The 18686-nt window shown below is 32.0% G+C and overlaps 1 protein-coding gene across 3 annotated transcripts in view; it reads right to left on the bottom strand.

The window, feature by feature from the left end:
* Nucleotides 1–18686, bottom strand: part of TENT2 (terminal nucleotidyltransferase 2) — a 59163-nt gene that overhangs the window by 14702 nt on the left and 25775 nt on the right. For 2 of the 3 annotated variants that reach the window (XM_061430053.1, XM_061430052.1), the window contains exons 5-11: nt 18497–18611; nt 18315–18406; nt 16373–16439; nt 14696–14765; nt 11515–11591; nt 11006–11134; nt 5746–5789 (exon numbers count right to left, since the gene is read on the bottom strand). In XM_061430053.1, coding sequence (XP_061286037.1) covers nt 5746–5789; nt 11006–11134; nt 11515–11591; nt 14696–14765; nt 16373–16439; nt 18315–18406; nt 18497–18611 — 594 coding nt within the window. Of the gene's footprint in view, nt 1–5745; nt 5790–11005; nt 11135–11514; nt 11592–14695; nt 14766–16372; nt 16452–18314; nt 18407–18496; nt 18612–18686 lie in introns of all 3 variants that reach the window. The other variant, XM_061430051.1, reaches the window with a different exon arrangement.

The following is an 18686-nucleotide window of genomic DNA, read 5'->3' as shown; positions in this document are numbered from 1 at the left end:
TAATAGCAGAAGGAAGAGCAGGTCTCTTACTTGTCTTGCTGCTAAGTCACTTCAGTCGTGTCCGACTCTGTGCAACCCCATAGACGGCAGCCCACCAGGCTCCCCGTCCCTGGGATTCTCCAGGCAAGAACACTGGAGTGGGTCGCCATTTCCTTCTCCAATGCATGAAAGCGAAAAGTGAAAGTGAAGTCGCTCAGTCGTTCTTACTCTTACTTTTTCTCTTACTTGTTAAGCATAAAATTGGGCTTAGGACTTTATTTTAAAGTGTAAAATTTAAATAATATTCTCCAGCAAATTAAACAAAAAGCTGTAAGTTCAAATGACAGGAAAAAGAAAAGTGGGTCACTGTTTAACAATTTCTGCTCTGAAAGCTTATTAATTTTGATTTCTAGCACTTAGCACAATAAACATTCAATTTACAAAATGATGCTGAAACAGAGCAGCCATTTTCTTACCTGAAGTTTAAAACTGTTTGAACCTCCTTTAAAATTTCTGTTTTTTTCAGTAATTTAAAGAAATACATCAGTAATTGTGAGATTAAAACTGCAGAGTTGTAAGACCTATTGTATTAAAATGCTGAAAGACCCTGGTCAGTGTTCTCTTAGCACCACTGTTCTTTTTCAAGATCATATATAAAAAGGGTCATATCACACCTACTGAGGGAGAACTAAAGGAGAAACACAAACAAACAAAAAATAGGCTCCAGCTAAAAGAAGCTACAAGTAAAAAGGAATTCTATTTAACCTTAAGTAATCCCCATTTTTGGTAATCATTCATATTACAGAAAGATTTTCTGCTTTAAGAAAAATTTCGTCCAAGTTATTTCTTTAAAAGGCACTCCCCAATTGCATTTATGTACTGAAACAGAGTATGTTACTTCAGCTAGGATAAAGGTGGGCAGAGTTTAAGCTAACACATTAGAAAGCACAGAAAGAGTAATCCAAAAGCCAAAGAAACAAAAGCAGCCTATAAAACTACAATCTAAATCCACAGAAAAAACAATTTAACCAATACAATATAACACCTGTTTCTTACAGCATTTTTTTCCTTTGGATTATCGATATTTATTGGTTTAACTTTTTTAACACAGAAAATATATTATTTTTTATGGTTCTTATTTTGGGCTTCTGATACCCAGATATGCAATGACTTAATTCCTAAAAACATTGTCCAAATGATATTTAAATGCTGAAGACACATATCTTCCATTTCTCTTCACAATACCAAGTTAAGAAAAATTTAAATAAGTAATCTCTTAAACATCTGAAAAGTCTGTTTCTGTCCATACAACTGCCTAACAAAAACACCTTTTGCCAGACTCCATCACTTTTTGAGGCTGTGTCATAATCTTCAAAGTCCAAAACGTGGGCAATTAAGCACTTTCTGGACTACATTAAACTGGGTTAACTTGTTTACTTGGTAACTGTTCTTTAAAGAAAGGTATAGCTTAAAGATGACTGTTTCCCATCTCTAGGCAAAGAAATCTAAGCTGCACAATTTTATAAGAATATGAATTATTAAAGCCTAGAAAGAAATATTGAGGAAGATCTCAAAGAAAAGGATAACTGATACAGAGCATTTAAGTGGAGTTATACAGGAATAGATACAGAACTAAATGATAACACTGAAGTTCTATCAAGATTTAACTATATGCAGATCATCACTAATCTAGTGATATATATTAAAGACTGATAATTAAATTGCCTTTAAACTTGATCTGAGATCTTCCAACTCTTGAAAGGAGTTAAAGTATTTAACACAAAATAGAAGTACTATTATCAAGTGGTGAAGAGCCTGACTTCTGGAGTCAGGCCTAAGTATGAAACTTTGTTCTTCCATTAACTACATGAACTTAACCACGTTACCTAGCTTTCCAAAGGTTAAGCTCCTTCATCCATAATACAAGGAAAATAATAGCATTCACAGGGCTGTTATACAAATTATATAATACAATGTATATGGAAAGAAAAGTAACAACAGTATTGAAGTGAAGTGAAGCCGCCCAGTCCTGTCCAACTCTTTGCGACCCCATGGACTGTAGCCTACCAGGCTCCATCCATGAGATTTTCCAGGCAAGAATACTGGAGTGGGTTGCCGTTTCCTTCGCCAGAGGATCTTCCCAACCCAGGGATCGAACCCGGGTCTCCTGCATTGCAGGCAGACGTTTTACTGTCTGAGCCACCAGGGAAGCCCCAAGAATATTGGAGTGGGGTGCCATTCCCTTCTCCAGGAGATCTCCCCGACCCAGGGGTTGAACCCGGGTCCATTGTAGGCAGACGTTTTACCATCTGAACCACCAGGGAAGTTAATTATTCAGTATATGCCAGGCATCATCATTATTTTAACTGCACATCTACAATAACACACTATGGTTACCTCCGGCAACTTTCAACGTATTACTTTGGAATTAACTTTGGTTTCTGAAAATAAGAAGATATCACTAGGGAAGGAAACAAATATAAGTTGTCTTGATAAATCTACCTAGCGTAAGTGTAGGTAAATCTCATAAAATGCTTACATTAAAATAAAAATCCCTTCACACACTTAATTTGAGTTTATATATTTAAACTTCTCAACTTCATTTCTTTAACTCAATAGTACACACTCTGTCCTCTATCACTGATATTGCTTTTTTTAAGTCAATAATTAAGAAGTAATAATCAATAATGCTATATATCATGATATAATTTTCAAAGATAAAGATGTCTGTTTTATCCTTTCTTTCATAATTCAATATCACAACTGAATTAAAATATTACACTAACTTTTTTATTAATATTTTCTAAATTTTGAAAAAAGCATGACAATGACAAAAAAAATATATTGAACAATATGTTTTTAATCCTATTTTAACTATATCAGAGAAGCTCAAAATTTAAAACGTTCTTCCCTTGTAAAGTAATAAGAAAGTTTTTCTGTCACTGTAAAGTTTTTAAAATTATTCTCAAACCACCAGCTGAAATTTTGTCATATCAGCTTTTCTTGAAGGTATAAAAATACATCTGTATAGGAACAATTAGATAATAAATAAATAAAATGTTGTAAGCAACACAAATTGACTACTACTATCATTCTGCCTTTCCCCAGCAAGCATAGTATAATGGAAAAAACACCAGTTCCTGCATTCATAATTCGTGACTAAAAAGCTTGGATCAATCATGTAACCTTTCTAAGGAGAATATATTTGCTTAGGACTGAAGATATTGTACATAAAAGTTATATTTTCTGATATAAATAAGTGAAAGTGAAAGTCGCTCAGTCATGTCTGATTCTTTGTGACCCCATGGACTATAGTGCATGCAATTCTCCAGGTCAGAATACTGCAGTGGGTAGCCTTTCCCTTCTCCAGGGGATCTTCCCAACCCAGGGATTGAACCCAGGTCTCCCATATTAAAGGCAGATTCTTTACCAACTGCGCCACAAGGGAAGCCCTCTGATATAAAATAGATAATAAATAAATGATAGTTACTACTAGTAATAAGAAACAAGCTAATTTAATTGCTCCATCAGATGGACCACGGAAAAAAATGCTTCACTGATTGACTTACAAGTTTCATACAATACAAAAAAACCTGTGGAAGAGTGGGTATTAAGTCCTTATCCATGTAAGTATCAATCTTATAGTAAAGGTAATGTGGCTTAAATATTTAGGACAATGTAACCACACATAAAAGCAAGTTAGATATTCTTGAGTCTAGCAGGGCTTGATATTAATACTTTTCAAAGTCTTGGAGCTGGGCTAGTATTAAATCTATTTCCTGGTTACAGGTGTAGAAATAAGATTATTAGCGAAAGAGGATGGACAATATAGGTTTAGAGGTAGTGCATGTGAACAGAAATCAGGACCCAGTGATGGGAGAAAGGTAGGTGATTAGAAAAATAAACACGGAAATAAAAATGAGGTTCTTTAAACTAGAATATACTAGTAAGAATTTGAGTATCTTATCATAAAAGTAATGCTTCTGTTTCTCAGCATAATGCTATTAAACTGAAACTCAATCAGCATTTTATATTAGTAAAAAGAGTTCCATATAGTACAGCATTTTAAGTAAGATTTCCACAGAAGCATCTTTCAAAACACAATAATAGATTCTTTAAAGGATAAGTTAAAACTATTAAATCCTTTGTTTGTTGAACAATATATGCAGCTCTTGCTACACTGAAACCTAGGTGTTTAAAGAACAATAAAGTTGGGACAATAAATGAAATAGTAAACACCCAGTCATTATCTTTGACTTTTCAGTATGAACTAAAAAATTAATACTTTACAGAGGGAAGAAAACGTTCAAGAATAGGTCCAAAAGTTCACGTAACTTACATTTCTACACTTTCTGAAGTCTTGTCATACTACTTAAAAAAAAGCATAAATACTGATACCCAGCTATACTGTACATTCATTGTAATAGTTCCTCATAGCAGAAATTTATTTTTAAAAGGAGGAAGATAGAGACAGATTCCAGAAGGTTCTTCCTGTTAAATGGTCTCTTCTCGTAGACAACCCCCGATGAACTGAGAGGCCCCCACTGCAGCAAGACTCTATTTACAGTGAACCCATTATCCAGCACCTCACATGTGAGCATTGCAATAACTGATGTTCAAAAACAAGAACATCACCTCTCAATCATCAAAGATTATGTTACATTTAATTTAGATTCTATGTCAATATATTTATTATATTTTCTCATACATATAAAATATGTTCTTTGAAAAACTTTGATCACTCAACAGGGATGTTATGTTTCCTATACAGCATGACTAGTAAGTTTAGAAAACTCTTCTTAAAAGTTTATAAATTAACAGGTAAAAAATGTGGTTTTAAAAGGCTGGTCAAACATTCTATGCAAGCAGCTTCAATATTATTTCCAAAAAAACCAGGAACAAGAATGACTATGGAGGAAAACAGAAATGGTAAGACTTATATAAATAAAACAAAGAAACAGTGAAATCTGGAAAAAAGAAAAGAACATTAAAACTAGAAAAGAAACAAAAATATTCATATAGATTATTAATATGTACGTTACCTAGGTTTCTCTAAACTCAAACTGAGTATATATTAAACTTTTTCTAGTAGGCACACTTCATTTCTTGAGGGTTTCTAATTAACTTCACCGGGATTCTTAATAATGTACACACAAGGACAGTGCACATGTTACCTGTTAGAATGTTACTTAATAAGATCAAATGAAACATTAAAAGGTTATCCAGTTGTTCAACTTCTTAGCGCAGATGGAATTCCATCATCTCAACTTGCTTTGTGGCAATGCTTCCTAAGGCTCACCTGACTTCACATTCCGGGATGTCTGGCTCTAGGTGAAATTTTTTCCCCTGATTTCAAATTACACGTATGTTGGGCTATAAAACTTCTGAGCTACTAAAGAAATGTTCTAAAATTATATTTTAAGGTAACATGAAAAAAACTGGTCTGAGTCCAAATGTGCCCTCACCAACTAAGTATATTTAATTGCCATTAATGATAATCATGACTGTTATACAAAAAGTTCCATCATTAACATAAAGGACAAGACTGTCTGCTAATAATCAAACAAAATAGCAGAGACTTCCAAAAAATTGTATGAAACATTTTTAACATTCTAGTGGTCAATGTTTATCTCAGCCTATGTAGAAAATATTATCATAACTTAGATGGTAACTATTTCTACTTTTATATTCACAATAATATTGCACATAATAGTTCCACATACACTGTCATAACAGGTATTATAATAATTTATAAGAAACACTTACTGGGTAAATTTTTTGGATGGATGGAAGGATGGGTTCAGGTAAGGCTATAAAAAGAAAAAGTTTAAAGCTGCCGTGATTCATGTAATTCATTTTACAAAGCAATAATTTGTCAGCTACCCCCAGGTATAAGACTAGACTATAAGGGTTTATGTTAAAACTCAACAGTTTTCACATATTTTGTGAAATTAATTCTGATCCCTAAAAATTAAAATTAAAAATATATCAAAGTTGACATTTTAAGGTCTATTAATAAGTCATGTATACTTCTATGTAAAACAATGTTCCTTACATGGTTTTAGAAAAATAGATCACCAATAAATGGACACACATTTGGTCCAACATTAGACACACACACAAAATAAGCAAGACAAGGATTGTGCTACAGATATTAAACAGACACTGTTCAGATGGTTGTAACTATCAAAAAAAACTTTGAAAGTGCAGTCCAATGGCACTACATCATAAGAATAACAGCTCTATCATAATTCTTTATTATTTAATTTCTTCTAACAATAATATCAAAATTGAGATAGTTTTAGAAAATTGATCTACTGAGGAAAAAACAACTGAAAAAAATCTTCAACTTCATTTATATGTTTTAAAAAAGAAAACCTCAGCAAAGTTTAGAAATCTAAATCAGGAGATCTGTACCAATCCACTATAAAATAAAATTTTATACACAAGAATCACTATCTTCATATGTCACTGTAGTTTTTAACTGCCATTCTTCACCCTTCAATAGCTTTCCCCAAATCCAACTTCATTAAATACATTAACTGTAATTTCACATCATTATAATGTAGATGGAATAACACAAAAGGCAAAATGCTTAATACTTACAATATAAGAAATAACTATAAAATACAGTGTCTTGAATATGGTAAGATACAAATAATACATTTATAAGATTTCTTTAAGATTAAAGACCAATACAATACTCCACAGTAACCTATGTGCTTAAGAATTATAAATACATTATATATACAGCTAACCCTTGAAGAATTCAGGGGTTAGGGGTGCCAACCCCTATACAGTTGAAAATCTGCATATAACTTTATAGTTGGCTCTCCATATCTGAGGTTTTAAATCTACAGATTCAACCAACTATAGATCATGTAATAAATACTGCTCTCTCTCTCTATATATATATAAATCTGTAAGTAGACCCGCACAATTCAAACCTATGCTGTTCAAAAGTCAACTGTTATTAAATAAATTCAGTAACAAAGAATCATTAATTCACTTTTAACCTGCTGTTTAGCAAAAATTTTTAAATAAAAAATTTTTAAATAAATAAACTGGAATACATTAATGAACACAAAATCAACCATTATGATCAATTTACACGGTCTCCAACTATGATTATAAATGTTTAAATTTTTACCACATAGTACAACGTAGGATGCTTTATTTAAATGTATTTTCTGTATCACACTTCACTCCCAAGTTGAAAATTAGAACAAAATAATAAATAAAATAAAATTAGAATAAATTTCCATGATAGTATGGAACGATCACAATATATGACTAAGAATATTAGGGGAAAAAAACTCACTCATTACTTACCAGAATCACCCTCAGGAAGTAAGGCTACATATTTTCTTTCCCTAAAGGCATTCAAATGCTCAAATTCTAGAAGACCCTACAAATAAACTCAAGCCCCAGTCACTTAATCTTAAAAGTCTTTGTCTTTGTCTAACATTTTAATAGCATTTTAATAATTTTTATTATAACACAGACATCAAATTGAAAACTCTTACTAGAAATTAGTTTAAGTTTTTTTTTTTTTTGGTATGGCAAATCCAATACAATATTGTAAAGTAAAAATAATAATAATAATAATTTAAAAATAATAAAAAAATAAAATTAAATTTAAAAAATAGTTTAAGTTTTAAGTGTAGAGATCTAAATTCTATACCCACTGAATACTCCCAGTAAAATAAAAGACCGTAGAAAAATTTTTTTAAATATCTCATTCTAGTGACAGAATCATAACTAGAATGCTAGGAGAGAAAAATAAACACAAACCACTGGAATAGTGTCTTTCAATAGATGAAGAGTCTTTAGAACTAAGCAGTGTGGAAGTTTTTGAGGGCAGGGTTATCGTTCGATAAATTCCTTGCCTTAAAGATATAAAAATACTAGTCATTAGAGAAGCAATTAATGTACTCTGGCAATTATTTATCAGTGCTATCCTGATAGTAACCTCGAAACATTTAGTAGTTTTTCCAAATATTTTATTCCAAAGCAATATAGATTCTGGAAGAATCTCTGTAACATCTATTATGACATCTATGTTGAAGTCATAACATTTTGCTCTCTCAAAAGCAAAATAAGACAAGTTTATTATTAAAAGATATGATCAACAGATAATACCTTGAACAGATTTAATCTATACAATTTTACTTTGCCTGTATTTTGAATGAGAGCTTTCTTGTCAGGCCTTCACTAATTTATACACATTCACATTCCATGCTAATTCATCAAAGATTACACTACTTAAAAAAAAAAAAAAAAAAAAAGCAGATCCTCATCAACACTAAACAACCACTAATTCTGAAAATGCAAGAACAATTTAAAAATGCCTAAAGATAGATCTATACCTGGTAGCATGGTAAACAGTCCATGACTATTCATTCACTCGTATCATTGTTTCTAACCAAGTGACACTTTTGCCTTTACTATTAACTCTTAATATTAGATTGCTAGTAAACTCTCTTCTCAATGAGTTTTCCCCTCATGCTTTCATGAGTCACATTTTCAAGCATACGTAGTTTGTAATTGGGGCTCAGACAATCCCAGGTGGCTCAGACAATATAGAATCTGCCTGCAATGCAGGAGATCCAGATTCTATCCCTGGTTTGGGAAGATCCCCTAGAGTAGGGAATGGCTACCCACTCCAGTATTCTTGCCTGGAAAACTCCATGGACAGAAGAGCCTGGCATGTTCCAGTCCTGATTGTTGAAATTTGTGCTAGGAAATGCATTAGTTAACCTTTTCATCCTTTCTACATAGAGAGGACCCATTTCCTTTCTCTGTTCATGGCAGAAAAGACATTAAAGCATTTAAAGTTAAATGAAACTTAAGGGTCATCTAATCTGTTAGTGCTACAGATGAATATTAAGGCCAGCGAGGTAGAATTACTTGGCCAATATCACAAAAATTAGTTAACTGTGGCAGAGCTAGAACTGCTCAATACACCTGAAGCAGGTGTATTTTCTTACATGACAAGAAAAGCAATTACTTATTTCAATCTCTCTAATTTCTTCTAGGGAGGAATGGGTTAAATCTGCCAAAGTACAGAATTACACAGTATATCTGGGTAGCTGATGTCTATTAACAAATACCTAGAAATGGCTGATTAGAGTACCATAAATTATTAATCACCTTAGTAAATAAAACCACTTTGTCAAGAATAAAATATATTTAACAAAATCTATACCAAATTTTAACATGATTTTATTACACTGGTAAAATACTAATATTTGAATTCGTCTTTTTTTTTGGCCACGTTGCACAGCATGAAAGATCTTAGTTTCCCAATCAGTTATGGAACCCAGGTCCTCTGCAGCAGAAGTGTGGAGTCTTAACCACTGGACCAAGAGGGAAGTCCCACTAATATTTGAATTATTGCTTACAAAACCTCCATGGGGCCTCTGTGATTAAAGCACACTTCCTAAAAAAGCAATCAAATTAAAATTTCTAATGTAACCCCAAAGAATGGCGGGATAGGGCACATACTGTGAATGTTCATGCATGTTATATATGTTTTAGTCAAATCTAATGTTTAAACCACAACTAAAACTAAAAAATGAATAGACACTAGGTGGTAATACATAAATGTTAACCATATTATTCTTCATGTATTTTATAAAAGAATTATTTCTAAACAATTCCATTTTTCATGAAAGTCAACTGCAACCCACAAAAGAACAGAGTTCACTATAAAAGCATCAAAGGTAGTATGTTCCACACTGAACTGTAAAACTGAACAAAAACAACTGGTGACATGTAAAGTAGCATCTAAAACAGCCAACATCAGGTTTCAAATCGCTCTGGCGCAGCAAATCAACCATCAAACTAGTATATATCCAAGACTGTTCAGCAACAAAAATATTATAATTAGCTCGAAATAGTTAAGAATATCTAACCTTTCGGATCATCACTGAATCACAAAATTTTGGCCCATTTAAACTATTTTAAGTCCCTCTCAGAATCTGAAAAAAATTCATTTGATTTCATTGTTCAGCTAAAAATATACTTACTTAATATATATTATAAAACATCTATAAGTATAGTAATATATAAAGAAAATAAATACTACTGTCTATAAATAACCCCAAATTTCTGGCATATACCTTTTTAATATTTGTATACATATGAATATATACACATTCATAGCAACTATTTTTTTAATAAAATTGGCATTTTATTGTGCATGACAGCATATCATGAGTTTCCTATTTCAATAACTTTAAAACATGACTTTTAGTGTTCATATAAATTTACCATTAGGATATATCATAATTAATTTAACCATTAAATTAATGTTTTTTTAATAATCTTAAATTATTTTTAATCTTTTATTATTTCAACAAATACCATGAAAATAGCCTTATATAAATTCATATAAACATCCCTCATTATTTGTCTGAAGATAAATTTCTAGATATGAAATCACTGAGTGAAAGGGCATAAACATAAATATTACAACACTGCTTTCTAAACTGTGAAACATTAAGCCAGAACACATCACAGCCTAGACATACTGGTAAATGGTCTTACGTTAATATCAAGTATTTCATCCAATCTCCATGACAGCCCATAGAAATAAAAGCTCCTTTAAACCAACAAGAAAATCATTTTAAAAAAAAAGAAAAATAATTTAATTCCTGGCTCAAGTGAAAAATAAAAAGAACATCATGAATGGTGCTTGAGTTTATTTTTACAGGCCTCTACACATTCATCTGGGTTAAGACAATGGGTCTACAATACAGTGGTGAAAGTTCTCTGAATACCAAAGAAAATATAGGAAAACTGTCAAATTTAAAAATACAGTGAAACTTCTTTATAATGTTTTCCAGGGGTAACATTACCTAAAACAGTTGTTCAAAGCAGGAAAGTAGGAAGGTTTTTATGTGCCTTAGAAAAAACCTTTTAAAATGATATCTGAATATAAGATCAACAGGAAAGACAATATAATCAAGTTTAACTGCATTTCCATTTTTAATTAAATTAGAAAAAAACCCGTAATACTTACTTTGTAAATAGTGCAAAACCATCAGTACAAGACTATAGCTGCTCAAAGTACCACGACTGGCGTCATTTATATCATGGTGACTGGCCCACTTCTTAATCACCAGTACTAACGGACGAACTCGATTTTCAACTGAAAGTAAAATTAAAACTTAAAAATGGTAAGAAGACATTTCTTCAAGTTTCCTTAAAAGTTTACATTATTTCCCAACTCCATGCCAATAGAAAGAGCAATCCCTCCTGCAATTAAACATTTTGCTTACCATAAATATGTCTTATTTCTATATAAAACATACTTTACTTTTTTAAAATTACCAACTATCAAAATTCATTTTACTGAGCTATATATAACTCTGGTGGTATGTGAGTTCAGTGTAGTAACACATTACATATATAAGAAAGTGAGACATATTGTACACAAACATAATTAAAGAGGTGTCACACATCTTTATAAAGGAATAAAGGATAAACAGAAGGTAATAATTATCTGAAAATAAACACAAGAAAACTTACGGTATGCATAAGTTCTGAGAAGGAATGTGTTTCTTATTCCAACAATATTGTTTACATTCAAGTCGAACTCCACACAACTATTTTCAAAAAAAAGATAAAAATTTCAGCTCAAGTACAAATTAAACTAACTCCCTAGTAACTAAATTTATATCCATCCATTCATCCAATGATACAAAACGTCACAGGCCCAAAGACAACTTTTAGTATGATCTGATGCTGAAAGATACGTATTATACCGATAAGGCTCCAATTACTCTTAACAAAAAAAAGTTTTCATTTTGTAATACTCTCCAGATAAACAAAACTGTATGACCAAACACATTTCTGGGCAAGTTATCCCACTGTTATAAATTCTGAATCAATTTTGAATGACAGCAACATTTGTTTTAAAACAATAGGAATGAAAAGCCAAATAAAGTACAGGTGAAAAAAAAATAAAAGCTCTGTCTACTTTATTTTCTCTCCAAAAGGGTTACTAAATTATAATATCACAACAAATTTGGCTACTGATGTCTAGTAAAAACAGTAAGAGCCAAACACATAACAGAAGGGACACTTCTTTGAAACCAAGGGTATCATGCAGTTCACAATTGAGAAAACACAGCAGTAACAATGGTATATATAAAGAACGGCTAAACTCAAAATGACTACTTAATGCATAAGTAACAGGCTCATACACTATCAGGTCAAACTTCTGTACAGTGAGTCTGTTTGTGAAAAGTGCCTTAAAAAAAAGCATAAAATTCCTTTCTACAGCTTTTACCTATAAAATCTGAAATATACCATTTCAGATTTTGTTATGGGAAAAGAAATCCTATAATCTTTCATATCCATGCATGTTAATAAACATGGGTAGTGATATTAAAATTTCAGATGTATTTGGCTTTGGGAAACTTATGGTGTAACAGTAGAGTTACATTCTTTAATTGTGCTTGCACAAATGTACACTGAAACCAGTTTGCACTCCCTCTATGTAACTTAAAGAGGAAAAAAACACTTAGATGGAAACTAGTCTGCAATTAAAAACTTTCCAAAAATATGAATCCAGAGCTTAAAAAATATCCAGTGCTTTCTTCAATTCTACTTGAAGTAATCCTTAACATGGAAAGAATTTTATGCTTATTTAAACAGGGAATGGTTAAGTTAATGACAGTAAATCCACTCAGTGAAATACTGTAAAGTGATTGAAAATTAAGCCAGAAGATATTCAATGATTCAACCATTCATGCCATATTGCTAAGTAATAAAGTATGAGCTCAATTTTACTTTTAAAAGCTCTTATGCATTCATATGCATAAAGAAGGGACTGAAAGGTTTACACCAAAACATTAACATCAGTTATATCCGAATGATCAAAATGCAGTTGTTCCTTTTTCTTAATGATGCATATATAGAAGGAAGATAAAATGGTGGTTATAAAGAACATTTAACAACGAAAAAACCATGTATGATAATCTTAAATTGAAAAAGAATAAAATTGTTTATATAGTTACAGCTACAACCATTTTTAAAAACAATTATAATCAGTTAAGTTTTATTTATATTTACTGTTTGTTTTATTGTTTATATTACAACTACACCATTTTAAAAAATGATTATAATCAGCTAAACAGTTTTGTTTACATGTTTTATCTCCCTATATCTTTGCGCTTTAAAAACACTCCACCATTGAAAAATAAAGTTCCACTGTTACTTGAGAGAAATTTAGTAAATCTTTATAGACTGGATGGATGTTTGGATGAAGGAAGGGCAAAGTTTGAGCCACCACTTACCTAAAGATTTGTTTAAAAAAAAAAAAGAAAAAATATATATATTCAGTCAGTTTTGATTATTTACCGTAGTTATTTTCTACATAGTGATCACAAACACTGAATTGGTGGTTACTAAGCCACTGCTCCTAGGGGAAATAAAGGGTTAGGTTTCCAGGAGCCCCCAGTCACATCTTCATCAGCCTATTTATCAATATGCCTACAGTCACATTTTCATCAACTGATCAATATGTAACTTTGTTTTATGTAACTTTCTATTTAACGACCTTTAATACACTGTTCATTCAATAAAAGTGAAGTCATTGCAGAGCAGTACTGCTGCTGCTGCTGCTGCTAAGTCGCTTCAGTCATGTCCGACTCTGTCCGACCCAAAGACAGCCTCCCACCAGACTCCTCTGTCCCTGGGATTCTCCAGGTAAGAACACTGGAGTTGGCCGCCACTTCCTTCTCCAATGCATGAAAGTGAAAAGTGAAAGTGAAGTCGCTCAGTCGTGTCCAACTCTTAGCGACTTCATGGACTGCAGCCTACCAGGCTCCTCCGTCCATGAGATTTTCCATGCAAGAGTACTGGCGTGGGGTGCCATTGCCTTCTCCATTGCAGAGCACTATTCATCCCAAAATAAAACACATCTAACACACCATTAAGGCACATCACAGCTTTGTGCACAAAACGTCTACAACACCTCAGCACAGGAGGTCATTTTAAACAGCAAATTCATGCACAAAAGCACAAAACTGTGAAAAACACACTAACTAATCTGTGAAAAGCAATCTGTTCAGTGTATGAGAGTTGAAACAAAAAGACAAGTGTATCATACTGTTACACTCATTTGGGAAGATGTACATCAGGTGACTCAAAATTTTCCCACTCTTTATAAAATCATAAAAGTGTTACAAGTATTAATTCAGGGGGTTACAAAATAAATTTTATCAAGTAGGCAAATTCATAAATATGGGATCCATGAATAATGAGGATCAAGTGTATATACCTATACAAATTCTAATAATAATGCCTATAAGAAATTCAGAACCCAAACTATTAATAGTAGAACATGTAGATATAATTATACTAGTAACAACCTCTTTTGATATAAATATGCATCAAATTTCATGAATTAAGATATGTTCTCAGAGCATATTACATTTCCAAAAGGAAGAGATCATTTAAAAATCTAAAATACTATATTCTTTCAGCTACGAACAGTCTCAAATATTCAACATGTCAACCAGAATAGCTAAGAGAGTTAACATGAACAACTGCTCAGATTATTTCAAAAAATCATCTAAGAGAACAAATCATTTCCAAAAACTAATGAAGCTATTAGGGAACAGCACACCCTCCTTAATTATCTACCTCAAAAGAATACCTAAAAATTATCTAAAGCAACTGAAAAAATTCAGTAATTACTTACCTGACTTTATCCCTGAACTTCACAATTGGCACTTTTGCTCGAATCAACTGAGGTCTCTCAATGTAACCAGCTGAAGGATAAAAGATAAAATGGGTATCTATAAATGCTTCTCAAATTCACAGTATTCCAATGAACATTTCTTAGAATTAGTATTTTACTTAGCTAAAACAATTTAAGAAAATACAGTCTTTGAGAGAGAAAGCAAAGACAAAAGGACATTATCAAATTCTTCAAAGACTGGAACCTCCAATACCATGTAGAGGGTTTTATGTATTAATATGTTATTTTTAGAAATGTGGTCTAATACCTAATAATACCTATAAAGAATTTCATCATAGCATTATAGGAGAAATATCTAGGCCAGCAGCAAGGGGATAGCTAAATTCTGCCACAGCACATGGAAGATACCATGGCAGTCATAAAATCATATTTACAAAAAATGTTAAACGTAGAAATGCTGGCAACATAATACATGGGACAGTGAAAAATTCAAATAAGTATGAAAAAAACATGTATCAAATTTTTGTACTCCACCAAACTTAAATATCACGTGTTAAAACTAAAAATTTTGTTATAATGCTTTTACCACCAAAATTATAATATACATCAAGCTTCAAATACAATTATGTGCAGGAATTCAATGAGATATAATGAAAAATAAGATTAAGAGTTAAAAATAGTAAAGGCTCAGACACCAACAAGCTATACTCCTCAGGCAAGTCACCAAACTCACTGATTACCCCTTAATCTGATTACTCTATTATTAAAAACACTAATAAAAAAAAAAAGAAACCTTTCATTTAAACTACATGACCTCTAAGGTCCTTTTCACTGTTTATATTTTATGATTTTAATAATAATTATTAAAAATCCACTTAAAGTACGAATTTCTCCTTTATTTTACAAATGCAAAATTCAAGTCCATTGAAATAAATCTCTTGATTTCTTTCCTACAACTGATAAAAGTTGTTGTTCAAGGGCAATAACCTGTTAAGTAACTTTGTATTTTCCATCTTAAAGTCTAACACATAAGAAATATTTGTTAAATAAATGGACAAATAGTCTATCCAACATCACACAGTTAGTGTGACTTCAAATGTCCACAATATTCTGCGCAAGTTTAAATTATTTGAGATGGCTTAACTTGTGGATTAAAATCTGCTTTGTCAGCTTATTCAAAGAGTAAAATCTTACAATAAAATGGCCTAAGTCACTAATTTTGCTTTCAGTTGGAGTGTGGTATTTGGGCTTTGGGTTCAGTGATCATATTTTTAAACCAAGTAAAGATGTCTATCATTGCAAACAGATGAGATGCTCTCTTCCTCACATATAAGTAAGACTTGTATATTTCTTTTGGCTTTTGAGATACTCTGCACTGCAGTTACTTACATTCATGCTTTAACTTTCCTAACAGCGTTCAGCTGTTTGAGGATCAACTAAAACTTACACATCTCTGAATTCCTGACTACCTTCAGTGGGACAGCTTGCAACTACAAAGAACTGTCAAATAAATGGTTACTTTAATTAAAAGTTAAATTCACTTGGGAAAAAGAATCCACATTATATCTAATCTCACCAGAAAATAAAACAATTCTTATCAGAAAATAAGCACAGTGAGAGACATTTTAAATAAAGTTATGTCAAATGACATATGAACGTGAGGCATGTCAGACTTACAAAGTCTAGTACAGAAGTGTTTGTGGACTAAGGTGAGTATATGCCGTGCTTCAGTCTTCTGATTTACCTGAAAAAAACACTGAAAAGTTAAAAATAAAGTTTTTTCATTATCTTTCTAAACTTAATGTTTTATTTTCTTAATGTATCTCAACAAAAAGAACACATATAAAGTATACTTTTCATTGGAGTTATTTTTCAATATACAGTAAATTACACTATTTAAAAGTCAACCTTTATGCTATCTTTAACATTAATATTTCTAAATCAATTTCTGATTTTAAACTTAAAAGCACAACTTTAAAAGAAATATTTTAACAGCTATATGTCATTTTTTCCTTTAGTATAAATGTACAAAAAATAATCTGCAAGGAAATATAAACAGAATTTTAACTTTCTGTAGCATGTTTTATTTCCCTATCTAGATTGCGAGTTGCTTAAAAATAAGGTTCAAATCCATGGTGTTTCGTTATAAGTTGAGACAAACATGATTCAGACACGTGAATAGAATGGAGGATTAAAAGTCCGTCTAATCAAAGCTATGGTTTTTCCAGTAGTCATGTATGGATGTGAGAGTTGGACTATAAAGAAAGCTGGGTGCAGAAGAATTGATGCTTTTGAACTGTGGTGTTGGAGAAGACTCTTGAGAGTCCCCTGGACTGCAAGGAGATCCAACCAGTCCATTCTAAAGAGATCAGTCCTGGGTGTTCATTGGAAGGACTGATGTTGAAGGTGAAACTCCAGTACTTTGGCTACCTGATGCGAAGAGCTGACTCATTTGAAAAGACCCTGATGCTGGGAAAGATTGAGGGCAGGAGGAGAAGGGGAGGACAGAGGATGAGATGGTTGGATGGCACTACCAACTCAATGGTCATGGGTTTGGGTGGACTCCAGGAGTTGGTGATGGACAGGGAAGCCTGGCGTGCTGCAGTCCATGAGGTCGCAAAAAGTCAGACACAACTGAGCAACTGAACTGAACTGAAGTATAATCTAACTGCATGAGAGAAAGTTTTAATTAAAACTCTAGTATTCTTCATTATTTTTATTATTTCTGAGGCTTTTCTTTTTTCAGTTTTCCTTTATATGATTTCAAAGCCTAGAAAGTATCAGGAGTTTCTTTCCTGGAATAAATCTCTTCCTGATTTGCAGTAACTAGAAGTCACTTTTGTTACTGGACTAATAGTAATAATATTACCATTCAAAAGAGGCTTTTTTATTTTTTAAGAGGTGAAATACAAGGCATATTAAAATTACATTGAAATTAATCTTTGATAATTCAGAAGAGACTTCAGCATATTCAAGAGGCTGCTTAGGTGAGTTTAATAAACAGCAATTTTTGTGGAACTAAGGACATACAAGAGTATCAGTAAACAGGAAATTCAAATAAATAAAATAAAAAATAAAATTTGGTTGCTAAGTATGAAGAAACAAAGTCAAAATATCAGAGATAATTATTTTAAATCACGATAGTCTTATTTTACATTTCAGAGAAATCTCTCTTTTTTAATTCCCAAAATAAGAACTCCAAATCCCATAGTACTTCCAAGGGAAAAATAATACAGATTAAAAATAGAATCATTGAGAATTCAAATAGAAGGAAATAAATCAAGCAAATATAAGACAAGCTCTTCCTCTGTTGCATCCTGGTAACATACCCAACCCAATGGCATTTCAAAATAAAGATAGAGCTCTTTAAAAACACACAGTGAAACTGCCTCCCTTTAACAATTTAGAAATAAATTAATACTATAATTTGTTGTTTTTTGTACATGCCTTAAAAAACATAGAAGCAGCATTTCCTGACTTTCCTTGAATTACTATAAACAAAGAATTTAAAGAAGCAATTAAAACAAAGTAGGGTTTTTTCCCTCAATGACTTTTATATGAAATTTCTTAAATGACTTAACATGAAAAGCACACTTAGAATAAAAGTTTCATTACTTACTGGTTCCTCTTTAACAACTAGACATAAGTCACCATCACTGCTCCGAGTACCAAATCCATTTAAAGAAGACCCAACTAAAAAAAGTCTGCTTTCTAGAGAAACAGAAGAGAATTATAAGGTTTTAGTTAAAATTAAAATAGGAATGCATATAATTAAAGAGCATGCAAAATAGGGAAACATACGTGGAAATAACAGTTGAATTTCTCTCTGCAGCTCTGTTCGACAGAGTTCTTTCTTCTTTAAATCACTTACTTGCTGCTGACATGCTTCAAATAACTCCAGTATCTGCTGACTCAACTTGAATGCACCACAAAAAAGGTAAAAATTTCATTCAGAAATGTAGAAGTTACTAGCATACTGAGAAGTATAAAA

Source organism: Bos javanicus, chromosome 10, assembly GCF_032452875.1.
Source record: "Bos javanicus breed banteng chromosome 10, ARS-OSU_banteng_1.0, whole genome shotgun sequence".
Classification (NCBI taxonomy): Eukaryota; Metazoa; Chordata; class Mammalia; order Artiodactyla; family Bovidae; genus Bos; species Bos javanicus.
Note: the sequence above shows the minus strand (reverse complement) of the source record. Positions and strands in the feature narration are given on the sequence as shown.